General features: G+C 41.6%; 1 protein-coding gene across 2 annotated transcripts in view; it reads right to left on the bottom strand.

Moving 5' to 3' along the window:
• MYH15 (myosin heavy chain 15) overlaps positions 1-13,994 on the bottom strand; it is a 173,673-nt gene that overhangs the window by 54,343 nt on the left and 105,336 nt on the right. For both annotated transcript variants that reach the window (XM_060770659.2, XM_067466643.1), the window contains 5 exons: positions 13,280-13,456; positions 10,388-10,533; positions 9,449-9,539; positions 7,094-7,483; positions 2,090-2,216 (listed from right to left, as the gene is read on the bottom strand). In XM_060770659.2, the coding sequence (XP_060626642.2) occupies positions 2,090-2,216; positions 7,094-7,483; positions 9,449-9,539; positions 10,388-10,533; positions 13,280-13,456 (931 nt within the window). The remainder of the gene's footprint in view (positions 1-2,089; positions 2,217-7,093; positions 7,484-9,448; positions 9,540-10,387; positions 10,534-13,279; positions 13,457-13,994) is intronic.

The raw sequence follows: 13,994 nt of genomic DNA on the forward strand, positions 1-13,994 counted from the left end.
ATTATCTTCTCTAAACGTTCCTGTCTTCCCATGATGTGGCCAAAGTACTTCATCTTTGCCTCCACTGGCTGCTGATCAGCTACCGGGCCCAATTTAAGGTGCTGGTGCTAACCTACAAAGCCCTAAACGGTTCCGGCCCAAAATACCTTGAGTACCGCATCTCGGCCTACGAGCCCACGAGGACCTTGAGATCGTCCGGGGAGGCCCTTCTCTCGGTCCCGCCTGCCTCACAGGCACGCCTGGCGGGGACTAGAGAACGGGCCTTCTCGGTGGTGGCCCCCCGGCTGTGGAACTCCCTCCCTGCTGCAATCAGACAGGCGCCTTCCCTCATGGCCTTCCGCAGGGGCCTGAAGACCTGGCTCTTCGATAAGGCCTTCAATTAAGTGCTTTGTTTTCTTGGAATGACCACCGGAATGGACTATGACTACGAGATTGATTATGATTCAAACAAGACGAAGCGGATTTTTAGCTTAATTAGCTGTGTGTTAGTAAGATGTATGTTATAGTCCTAATCTATTGTAATTGTTGTCTTTATGTTCTATGTTCTGTACACCGCCACGAGTCGCCTTCGGGCTGAGAGTGGCGGTTAACAAATGCAAATAATAAATAAATAAATAAATAAATAATAAATAAATAATATCCTTCCCTCCAGTAAGCAGTTGGGCTTTATTTCCTGGAGTATGGACTGGTTTGATCTTCTTGTGGTCCAAGGCACTCTCAGAATTGTCCTACAACAACACAGTTCAAAAGCGTCTATCTTCCTTCGGTCAGCATTCCTTATGGTTCAGCTCTCACATCCATAGGTTACTATGGAGAATACCATTGCTTTAACTATGTGGACTTCCGTTGCCAGTGTGATGTCTCTACTCTTCACTATTTTATCAAGATTGGTCATTGCTCTCCTCCCAAGAAGGAAACCTCTTCTTATTTCCTGGCTGCAGTATGCATCTGCAGTAATCTTCGTGCCTAGAAATACAAAATCTGTCACTGCTTCCATGTTTTCTCCCTGTATTTGCCAGTTCTCAATCGGTCTGGTTGCCATAATCTTGGTTTTTTTTTTTTAATGTTTAACTGCAACCCAGCTTTTGCACTTTCTTCTTTCACCTCAGCTCCTTCTCGCTTTCAGCCATCAAAGTGGTATCATTTGCATATCTAAAGTTGTTAATGTTTCGTCCAGCAATTTTAATTCCAGTCTTGGATTCATCAAGCCCTGCACATCGCATGAAGTGTTCTACATACCAGATGAATAGGTAGGGTGAGAGTATACAGCCCTGCTGTACTCCTTTCCCAATCTTGAATTAGTCTGTTGTTCTGTGGTCAGTTCTTACTGTTGCTACTTGGTCATTATACAGATTCCTTAGGATGCAGACAAAGTGACTTGGTATCCCCATTTCACCAAGAACCACCACCTCTCCCAAATAAACTGTGGCATAAATCCTTCTTCTTGGCAGGGGGTTAGACTGGATGGCCCAGGAGGTCTCTTCCTATTCAATGATTCTATGATAAACCAGCCAAGCAGAATATTGGGATGATAGTGCCTCCTTATCTTTTTGTAGTCCAAAAACAACACTTAACTGCCAAAGAAATGTCTGAATAAAAAAGCTTTTTCCTACCAGGTGAAAGACAGTGAAGGAGTCCTAGTAAGGAATTTCAATATCTAGGAACAACCATCAAGAAAACCCTCTCTTACATCCAGGAACGCAAAAGAAAAATCAAACTCTCCATATAGCCTAGGAATCTAATTCCCTGAGAATGTGCAAAATGTAGCCTATGGCCTATGGCTCTACCTGGAGAAATCAAGAATTGTACTTGAAATTTTCTAAATGCCAAGAATTTTCTAAATGTTCTAAATGCCAAGAATTTCACAGCCACCTTAATATCTGTTGTTAACCATGAATCTATCCTTTCTCTGCTCTCATCCACAATCCCATGAAGAGTTAAGGAATGGCCAAAGCCAAGGTGGAAACGGAGAAGCAGACAAAAAGAACTGGCTGTTAGAGGGGCAAGCGGGGTGGGGGGGGGGGTGGGGAGGTGACTCAAGTGCTACTTCCAGGGTTCCTATGCTTCTAACAGTATTTGTTCAGCATACCATTCTCGGATTGCAGCTTTGCCTTCTGGGTGGTGAGGTCATTCGCCACTCGGGTCATCTCATCCACTTTGGTTTTTGCCTCATTGAGATGGTCTTCCAAAGTGCGACAGAGTTTCTCTGCATTCGCCTAATAGAGTTGAGAAAAACGGTAATCAAACGCCATTCCAATAAGAGTGCATTGCTCACCTTTTCAGTGCCTTAAAAGGTCAGCCTTTGACATTAAGAACCATTAACGGCACACTTGCTCTCTCTATAACAGAGGAAAAAACAATCTTTGCAGAAAGCAATGAAAAACATGCTGAAACACGATCCAGCCAACATTCAGGCTAGAAGCCTGCAGAACTTATCGAAATTGGCTTATGAATAGATAGCAACAATGGGAAAGACACACCAATTTAAACAGAAGAAAAACGCTACGCCAGTAGGTGAGCCAGGAGATTTTTCAAAGTCCTATTCTATTATATAACAACAAAAACTGAACATATTATAGAGAAGTATTAAAACATACTTCTTTAAAATAATTCATGCAGTACTATTTAAAAAGTTTTACACACTCGTATACAACTTGACGCAAAACCTGAGAAATGAGCTTCAGATATATTTCATATCCTGACAAGAATCACAAAGACATTATTTGTCACAGTTAGTCTTCTACTGTAGTCATACAAAAAAACCCACAGAGCTCCTATAAGATAGTGGGTGGCAAATGGCAGGGAATCATCCATTTAATTAATAATAGCTTTGAAATCTCGAACTGAATTGATGTGACGGGAAAACTTCACATTGATTTAAACAAAATTACACATCTGAGAGCCATAAACACATGGCTCTAACCCCTCTGAGCAGTAGGGGAGAAATTAAATATCCCCGGAGGAATATTTTACAATTTTTCTCTATATCATTTATTAAAAGTAAGTGTGATGAAAGCTTTTCAAAGATAGTAATGTGAAAAACAGATTCCACCTTCATCCTCCCCCGTCATCAGTACTAGATATTAGCTTTAGTTTTCAGAACAAGAATAGAATGATATTCAGAGAAGTCCATGTGTACTCTGAGTGTACATACATATATGTGGATCTTATGCTATCGACTAACAATTAATAGATATTAATACATCAAGACAATGTGCAGTCAGCCCTCCACATTTGCAGGTTTCACTATTCCAGATTTGATTACTCATGGATTTATTAATATGTTCTCACTAAGTTCCTGGTTCCTAATATGGGACACACAACCCACGGGGGGCAATTTGATCTTTAAGGGGGGGGGGGCAATTCAAGGATGAGTTATAAACAGTGATTTTTTTTGCATTTCTTCTGGTTCTAGAGGCTTCATATATGTATGTATGTATGTATGTATGTATGTAATATGACATACACATTTTAAAAATCAGAGTGTACATGGGGATCAGCTGGTGACCATGGAGAAGGGGAAACCCACTAATAGAGTGGCGACAGCATAGAGTTTACTAGAGAGCGCATGAGCACAGAAAAGTGCAGCATCTTTCATTCCAAACTCCTCTCAGGATTCTTTTAACATTACAAAGTATACAAAATGTATAAAAATCCCTTTTATACATATGAATGTAGAAGGAAATCTGTGGAAAAAAAATCCAAAGCCCAAATTATTTTCAATGTTCATGTATGAATAATAATAATAATAATAATAATAATAATAATAATAATAAAGATGATCATCTGCAAGAAAATTACCTTCAGGTGGCAGAATATTCTCTCATATTCTCACCAAATACATGCAATGAAGTTAGACACTTAAGTTACCCTGAATTCGATGTAGATTACTCAAATCAATTCATTTTTGATTGTTCTCTTTCACTGATGTCATGTTCTTTGGAAGCTTGTTTAGACTAAGGACTCCTCCACACAGCCATATAACCCAGAATATCAAGGCAGAAAATCTCACATTATCTGCTTTGAACTCAAATATGTGGCAGTGTGGATTCAGATAACCCAGTTCAAAGCAGATATTGTGGGATTTTCTGCTTTGATATTCTGGGTTATATGACTGTGTGGAAGGGCCCTAAGTTAATGGCCTTTTAGTCTTTGTCCACAGGAAAAGGAGTTCACTTTTTGAATAATTAGAATTATATGTCATGGGGGGGGGGGGGGGATCAGGAGGTTAGGTGGGCCAAAAAAGATTGGAAACCACTGTTCTCAGTCATCCAATGTTACTCTATAATTATTAACCTACATCAGAAGTTGACCATATAGTTACCTTAGACCAGTGGTTCTCAACCTGGGGTCCCCAGATGTTTTTGGCCTACAACTCCCAGAAATCCCAGCTAGTTTACCAGCTGTTAGGATTTCTGGGAGTTGTAGGCCAAAAACATCTGGGGACCCCAGGTTGAGAACCACTGCCCTAGACTTCTGTAGTTCCTCAAGTATGATTTTATGGTTAACACACAGTGGAAGCTGAGCACACATTTATGTTGGAGGACCTTGAGTTTTCTAGAGAGGTATCTATTCAGATAAAAATAGTATTATTTAATTTGCGAATGCAAAAGGATAGCTGAAAATGAAAATCCAAGTACTACAAGATGGATTCTAGCAGAGTTTAAATGCCTTTATCACATGGTTTGACATACTACTGCCTTATCTCATAATACTGCAGACTGAGGAATTCCTGTGTGCATACTTCATAGACCCTGAGACTGATGTATGTGCTCAAAAAATAAATCATTACACTCCATTTTGAATACTGCTGGAATGACAGTGGTAACCAGTGGCTATAATCAGACCAGCAGAATTTGGAAAAATTAAGTAATTATTTGGAAAGATGGTCCAGGTTTTGCCACAAACAAGTGCCTTACATACTTTAATCCAGGTATGTAAATCTTGTCTCATTTTATTCTTGCATGCAAGAGAGAAGATTAAACAATATCCATGATGGATTAAACACTATCTCCCTTGTTCTCCCTTTTTCTGCAATAAAATCCCCCAAATATGAAAACTCTCATGATGGTTGATCATGTCTGATAAAGTGCCTTGATGTGAGCATTACTTACATCTCTAGTTTAAGAGCTTTTAGGAACACTAGATGAAAGTTATATCAGTGCTGAAGATGGTACAAGGAAGACTTGTGTGCAGATTTCATTTCTTCCATTTCCTTTGGTACCTTCAGTAGTAAGGGCCCTCCCAGTACGAAAACCCACCCAACACAAAAGCAAGCAGGAGCCAATCTTGGCTCCCCCCCCCCCCAATTCAGCATCACCATTTAATGTTTTTGGTTTTCCTTGATTTTCCTGATTTTTTTTATTTAGTGGGACTGACTGAGAGTTGGGGGGACCTGGGGGATGGTGGGTGGGATGTGCACGTTTGGGGGTTTTCACTACTTTAGCTTCTTATTCTCCTCCCCTTCCTCTATGTCAGGAAATACTTCTAAAAAGATTATTGTTAATAATAGTAATCCCAGCAAACAAAAAGAGAAGTCTACCTCTCCTCTAGTAGAGTAGAAAGTAGAAACAGCTTTAAGGAAGCAAAAACACCAAGCAGAAAAGAGATTGCAGCCTTGCGAGTAAGTGAGAGGATTTTTAAGGTAGTCCAGGGAGGACAGCTCAACTGAGCTCCAGGTCATTGCTCTTCCTTCCCTGGGCCTCCTTAAAAGGCCTTGGAAAGCTACTGGTGCTGAAAGAGGGGGGATAAGCATGCGTGTCTGACTCTCCTCTAGAGTAGAATAGCTTTAAGAAGCAGTAAACCCAGTCTGCTCCTCTACAAACAGGAGAGAAAGGCTCCAGAAACTTAGAAAGTGGTAACTCTGATGCTTTTTTAATCCAACTCTGATGCTTTTTTAATCCAAATGTCTTAATGAAGGCTATGGAAAGGGAGCCTGTGAGAAGTACCCCCCCCCCCCTCCCCATAATGGGCTGGATAGGGTGCTTTCTTAACCCCATTGCTGACACCTAGGCTCCCTTGAAGGGAAGAAAGGAAAGGCTCCCAGAGGAAAGGGGAGCCTCGTAAGTTCCCTGTTGCTTCCAATGGGCCAAAAAGAGCCATTTTTGGATGTGGAACAAAACCGCCCATTCGGCAGTGCGTCTGTTTTTGGGAGGCACTGGAAAATGGATATGGGGGCTTCCGGTATCCAGCAAACGGATAGCAATTCACCCAAAATGCACAAGCCAAGTACAGAAGACAAAGTTGACAGTAGTGATTATTGGCATTATGATGATGATAATAATCATCATAATAATGCCAATCAGGAAAATTCCAATATCTGGCACAATATGATAAATATTCTACAGATGGCAGAGCACAGTAAACCGAGCAATTGTAAGCTGTAAATTCTTTGTGAAGTCAGGGGCAGAGCATAGGGACACTTTGGGGCTAACAAGCTGGGGAAGGATGACTCTCAGAAACAGGGTGAAGTAGGAGAAAAAATGCTTTTTGCCATTATTGTCTTCACGATATGAGCTTATAGTCTCTCTGGCTTCATCCTTCCACTGATTATTGCCTACTTACACTGCATAGTGACTTGTCGAAAACCTCCCCTTCACTTTGTGAATAGGAAGCAGATAAAGAAAGGTTTTGAACCATAAGGACAACGAGTACACTCAAGAGATATTGATATTTTAACCAAATGCTTCTTTAAAAGCCAAGCTTTTAGATAGCTCCTACAGCAACACTATATCGAAGGCTGATGGATATCAGCTGGCCAAGATTAGATTTTACAGAAAGCAATGCACAATGTTCATTGAAGAGTGGGTTGTTGTAGATTTTTTCAGGCTATATGGCCATATTCTAGAGGCATTCTCTCCTGACGTTTCGCCTGCATCTATGGCAAGCATCCTCAGAGGATGCTTCTGAGGATGCTTGCCATAGATGCAGGCAAAACGTCAGGAGAGAATGCCTCTAGAACATGGCCATATAGCCCTAAAAAACCTACAACAACCCAGTGATCCCGGCCATGAAAGCCTTCGACAATTCATTGAAGAGCTTTGGTTGTAACCAACTCAGATCAGATTGGTGCTTAGACAAAAGCTGGCTTTACCTTTCCTTTCACCAGCTGCTCCATATTGGATGACAGGTCATCTACTTCCAGCTTCAGCTCACTTTTTTCCTTCTCCAGCTTTTGTTTGACCCTCTGCAGGTTGTCTACTTGCTCCCCCAGCTCTGCCATGCTGTCTGCATGCTTCTTCCTTAGCGTGGCAGCTGTTGCCTCATACTGCAAGGTGGCTTCCTCAAGATCCCGCCGCAGTTTCAGAAACTCTGCCTCCCGCTTCTTGTTCATCTCCAGCTGGGCTGAAGTGGCACCGCCAGCTTCTTCAAGCCGCTCACTAAGCTCTTCCAACTCTCGGGCCAGATCTGATCTCTGCTTTTCCACTTTTGCTCGGGCAGCTCTTTCAGCTTCCAACTCTTCTTCAAGTTCTTCTATGCGAGCCTGTCAGGGAGAGGAAAAACCATAGATATGCAACAGTGCCCTCACTTAAACAAGTCAGAAGTCATAGTTTTTGTCATTTGTTAGGCTAGTAGGTGTTTTTCTAACAGTCATGTAAGGGCTAGAGTAAAGGTGAGAAATGTGAAGACCTCCAATTGTTGCCAGACTGCAGTTCCCACATTCTTCATGCTTGACTTTAATAGCTGGCTGGTAGGAGTTACAGTCCAGTAACGTCTTAAGCATCACAATTTGCCCACCCTTGGCCTTTGAAAAACAACTTAAGCAATGCAAATGATAAGTCGCAGAATGGCTTGCACAAGTGGAATCAAATGACTGGATTTGTCCTTTGCCCCAGGGATGCATCTACATTGTAAAACTAATGCAGCTTGACACCACCAAGAATCCATAGCATTGTCATGGCTCCATCCTAAGGATTCTTGTGATTTGGAGTTTGGTGAGGCACCAGCACTCTGTGGCAGAGAAAGCTGAATACCTCTTAAAACTACCAGGATTTAATAGCATTGGGCCATGGCAATTAAAGCCATATCAGACTGCATTAATTCTATAGTGTAGATGCACCTCAGGTTGAAATAGGTTTTTGCAAGTGGTGAAAAGTTTGTGCTAGGAGAATGACATCTGTATAATTAACCTTAGTGACCCCTTTCACCTGTCATAAGTTGAGCTGCCCTCCACGCACTTGGGTCAGAAAATTAATCATTACCAGAGCTAGAAATTACATCTAAAGGTAATGAGACCTCATTACCTAATCAAACGTCTTCTCAAGACATCAGAATGAAGTGTTACAAGACGTCTCTGGAATAAACTCCATTGAATATAGATACATAGGTTGTTATGAATGTTTTTAAAAGAGCCCTGTTTGGAAGTAAGATACAGCAGAAGCCTAACATTCTGTTTCTGTTTTCTGCCACCTTACAATGAAGGGGGGGGGGGGAGGATATGAGTGGGTAAAGACAATCCTGGACCTTTTCTATATTTCACCTCTGGACTGGAACTGCCAACACTGATTAGTCACACATTGCGCCCCCAGAATTGCAGAATTATTAATGGCACATCTCACACCCTCCAGAGGGAAAGAGAGAGTAAGTCTGGCAGGTGCAAAACCAAGGGGGTCATATAGCCTCCATGGATCAGCAGCCAAGGGGACTGTTTTATCCCACAAAGAATTCTTACTTCTGAACTTGAGTGCCAATGTTACACATCATTGCAGCTCACAGTCTCTCTGTTTACAAATTCACAAGCCCTCAGATGCCACCAAGGACATTACAGTCACATGCTTCTTTCCCCCATCAAGGATCTTCTGGTTATCTCTCTTTCCTTTGCATATATGACTCATTGTGTTTTATGAACATCGGCCAAGCTTCAGATGGAATTTTATATCTGTTGCTATTGTGTCTATCTCATATCTGACAAGATAAGCCCAATGGTTTAGAGTGCTGAGTCATATTGTTAAAATAGCTACAACCTGGACAGTTCCTTTAAAGTTCATATTAAACCCTGGAGTCATTTCCCCACCTTCACCTCCTAATTTTCAGACTGTTTCACAATTTCACTTATTTCATCTCCCCTGCTTGAAAACCTCTTTCTGAGTCCCCTTAGGGAGACAGAGCAGGTTATAAATAAATTATTATTATTATTATTATTATTATTATTATTATTATTTCTTTGGGGCAATGTGCTGATTCATGCTATGCATAACTAAGGTATGAAATTTGTTGACATGGTCAATGACTTGGATGAATTAAAAGAGAACTAGACAAATTAATGGAGGCTCTGGACTTTATCGCCATCAACGGCATGGTCTGGAGTGGTGGGGTTGTAATATAACAGCATCTAGATTTCCAATACTGTGAATTACTTCTCTAGTTTATGCCAAAGTTGTACCCTCCACAGGTGACAGACAATTGATGCCATAACCCAGGAAACAGCTGTGCATAGATCATCAGTTACCTGGAGCTCTTTTATCTTCTTCTGGAGCTGCATCACTATGGCCTGTTCATCTTCAATCTTCGAGTTCATCTGATTGATTTCAAATTCTTTCCTGTTAATGTAAGAAATGCTTACTTGAAAAAGGATACATAGGGGTGAGTTGTTAACATAATTTGATTGCTTTCAAGACAGGAATACAATCTCAGAAGCAACTTCTATTGCAACTCATTAAGGAGCCTTAGGAAACAGATAGGTGTTACATAAAGCCAAAATGACCTTGCCATTTTGACAACACTGAGATCTAGTACCTTCAAGAATCCAGTTCACTAGAGGAACTAGTTGTGTTAAGATTCCTATATTGCATAATTCTTTAAAATTCTACAATGTGGAAGACACCCCAGGTGGGAAAAGATGAAAAACAGTGCATTGAAGAATGGGGCGTCTAATCTACTTTGCTGCTCTGTAATACATAAGCATTACATTCTCTGGGAGGCACAAACATCTTTCTCTTTTCCTTCTTTCTGACTTGTGTGCCTTCAAATCATTGCTGATTTATGGTGACCCTAAGGCAAACCTATCATGGGGTTTTCTTGGCAAGATTAATTCAAAGGGTGTATGTCTTTGCTGTCTTCTAGGGCTAAGAGTGTACTTGCCTGAGGTCAACCTGTGGTTTTCCATGGCTGACTGGGGATCTGAAGCCTGGCCTCCAGAGTCACAGTCCAACATGCAAACGACTAGTTCTCACATATTGATAAGTATTCACTTCTCATATTGTAATGTAAAGCATCAGAAAGCTACAAATATTTACGGTATAATATTATCTTTACAAGACAGTGTTGATTAACTGTTGCCCAGTAGATGGTGTCTAACCATAGCTCCTGTAATCCTATATCACTGGAGCCACAGTCCAACAACACCTGGAAGACCAAAGGTTTCCCACTTATTTTTAAACCATCTTACTTCTTTAACTTTTCCTCCAGTTGTAGCTTGTCATTCTCCAAATCCATGACGCTTTCTTGAGTTAGCTTCAAATCCCCCTCCAGTTTCCTTTTGGCTCGTTCCAAATCCATCCTCACTTTCTTTTCTTGCTCAAGAGAGCCCTCAAGCTACAAAATGAAAAGGGGAAAATTAGCTCTTCAATATTTGAAGTACTTACTGGTCATAGACTTTGATGGCTCCTTAAGGTTTTGTAAGCCAAACCAAAACATTTTTGGGCATTGCAGTTCAGGAAAGATATTGATAAGATAAAACACATCCAGAAGAGAATGACCAAAATGTTCAAAAGTCTGGAAGCAAAGCCCTATGAAGAGCACCTTAGGGAGTTGGTTATGTTTAATTTAAAGAGGAGAAAGTTAAGAGATGACTTTTTTTTTGTCATGTCAGAAGCGACTTGAGAAACTGCAAGTCACTTCTGGTGTGAGAGAATTGGCCGTCTGCAAGGACATTGCCCAGGGGATGCCTGGATGATTTGATGTTTTTATCATCCTTGTGAGAGGCTTCTCTCATGTTCCCGCATGAGGAGCTGGAGCTGATAAAGGGAGCTCGTCCATCTCTCCCCGGATTCGAACCTGTGACCTGTTGGTCTTCAGTCCTGCCGGCACAGGGGTTTCACCCACTGTGCCACTGGGGGCTCCTAAGAGATGACATGATAGTCATGTTTAAATATTTGAAAGGATGCCATATCAAAGATAAAGCATGCATGTTTTCTGCTTATGCAGAGACTACAACATGGAGCAATAGACTTAAGTTGTCAAAAAAGTGTTTCCACCTGAATAAAGATATGGAACAACAGATTCAAGCTGCAGGAAAAGATATTCCACCTGAACATTAGGAAGAAATTCCTGACAGTAAGAGAATTCACTGCTTCAAAGATAGTGGCGTATCCTCCCTTGGAAATTTTTAAAACGGAGACTGGATAGCTATCTGTTGGGAATATTTTGATTGTGCAATCCTGCATGGCAGGCCATTGTGGTCTCTTCCAACACTATAATTCTATAATTCTAAAAGGGACCATATCTTCCTTTATGAGACTTCTAGACCTTGACTACCATCTAGTGAGGCCATTGTCTCTGTCTCACCATCCTTTCAGTTTTGTTCAGTAAGAACAAAAAAAGATACTTCTCAATGGTGGCTCATTTAAGAGTTTGGCTAAGCTCCTGATGGTGGAGATGTAACATGAATGTTCAACATGTGGAACTATGCTGCAACTCCCCTTGTGTCCCCAAAACACATTTTAGATGCAGATACTCCCTTCCATTGCCATTTAATGACCTGTTGAGACCAGGTGCATTGGAGAGGCATCTACCTATGTCCTTATAACCCGATATAGAACAATGATGCCGTCTGCCAAAATCTCCAGATTACCACCAAAAGCATCAGCAGATGATCTCCCTGTTCAGCCACTGGCAATAGAGACATTGCTACCTGTTCTCCTCCAGTCACTGGAGAGTAGGTAGCAATGTCAATGCTCATGGGGAATTGATGGTGCATAATTCTGAACATTACATAAAGTTGACAGAAGAGTCCAACTTCCACTATGACCAGAAAGGTGATTTACAGTGTTATAAGTAAGACTTATGCAATCCCAAGTCTGTAATGGTAAGCTATTTCTTTTTACACATGGTAAAGGTAAAGATAAAGGTTTTCCCTTGACATTAAGTCTAGTTGAGTCAGACTTTGGGGGGCGGTGCTCATCTCCATTCCTAAGCCAGAGCCGGTGTTGTCCGTAGACGCCTTCTAGGTCATGTGGCTGGCATGACCGCATGGAGCACTGTTACCTTCCCGCCAAAGCGGTACCTATTAATCTACTCACATTTGCATGTTTTTGAAGTCATGGGTTGGCAGAAGCTGGGGCAAACAGGAGGAGCTCACCCATCCCCTGGGTTCAAAATGTTGACCTTCCGGTCAGCAAGTTCTGCTACTTAGTGGTTTAACCTGCTGCTCTACCACAGCCCTTACACATGGCATATACTTGAATTAAGAAAGATGTCTTTAAAAAGCAACCTTTTATTGCTCTTTACAGTCTGCTGTGAACATTTCCAAGTGTAGGTTTGGGGAAAGGGACATGTATAGACCACTAATGATTTCCTGACAGTTTAATGGGACACACTGAATGTGCCTTATTAATTAAATTCATTTAGCAATAACAATAACAACATTTAGCAATAACAACCACAACAACAAAACTTTATTTATATTCCGCTCTCTTTCCTCAAGGGGACTCAAGGAAAATAGACTTAATGAAAGGTAAAGGTAAAGGTAGTCCCCTGACACTAAGTCCAGTCATGTCTGACTCTGGGGTCTGGTGCTCATCTCCATTTCTAAGCCGAAGAGCCAGCGTTGTCCGTAGACACCTCCAAGGCCATGTGCCCGGCATGACTACATGGAGCGCCGTTACCTTCCCGCCGGAGCAGTACCTATTGATCTACTCACATTTGCATGTTTTCGAACTGCTAGGTTGGCAGAAGCTAGAGCTGACAGTGGAAGCTCACGCCGCTCCCCGGAATCGAACCTGCGACCTCTCGATCAACAAGCTCAGCAGCTCAGTGCTTTTACCCACTGCGCCACCGAAGCCACCCAATTATTAAGAATACCATAAAACCCCAACTTGAACCATTCTTCCCTAACAAGGCTTTTTCCAGATGCATGGGGCCCCTTCCACAGAGCTGAATAAAATCCCACATTATCTGCTTTGAATTGGGATATGTGGCTGTGTGGACTCTGAAAACCCAGTTCTAAGCAGATATTGTGGGGTTTTCTGCCTTAATATTCTGGGATATAGGGATGTGTGGAAGGGCCCTGGATTTCAGTTCCTGCTATCCAGGGGGTTTCAGTTTGAGGATGCAAACTTACATCATCTACTTGCTGTTCCAGTTTCACTTTAGCTTTGCTCAGAGTGTTGACTTTGTCCTCCTCTGCTTGCAGGTCATCTAAGGCCTGCTGGTGAGCTTCCTGCAAAGACTTCTTTTCTTTTGTAAGCTTGCTGATAGTCTCATCAAGCGCTGCCATTTCCTCTGTCAGATTTTTAACCTGTGAAAAAAGAAAAACAAAGAATGAAGGTCTTTGTAAAGGTCATTTTAAGTCGGATTTTTTTCATCATTGGCTTAAAATGATTGCCTGCCCTGCAATTGTACTATGCCAAGCACTATGCATCAGCATGAGGCCAGCTCACACAAAGGCATTCCCAATCACAGAAGAAATGCTGGACTTTTTGGCTATGGGCTTTCTTGATATCACATTAAGATGGGAAACAAAGGAAATCAGCTAGAATACTGGAACACGGGAGGCCAAATCTGGATTTGTACTTTTTATTACTGAGCTGTTAAAAACAATGATCTGGCCAATCTGAAATAATTTCCAACAACTGGCACAACATCTTGTAAATCCCCATAGGTTCTCTATAGGGATCCTTGGGGAGCTGAAAATAATCCAGCATTTTTGCATCAAAGTGCTTCGAAATGCCATCCAAGCATTTGCCTCCCTGGGTCATTTTAGGTGGAGGGGGGCAGTTTTCAATAATAAGATGTTATTAGGAAGACATTTCCTGTCCACATCCTAAAATGCCAAA

Source organism: Anolis sagrei, chromosome 3, assembly GCF_037176765.1.
Source record: "Anolis sagrei isolate rAnoSag1 chromosome 3, rAnoSag1.mat, whole genome shotgun sequence".
Lineage (NCBI taxonomy): Eukaryota > Metazoa > Chordata > Lepidosauria > Squamata > Dactyloidae > Anolis > Anolis sagrei.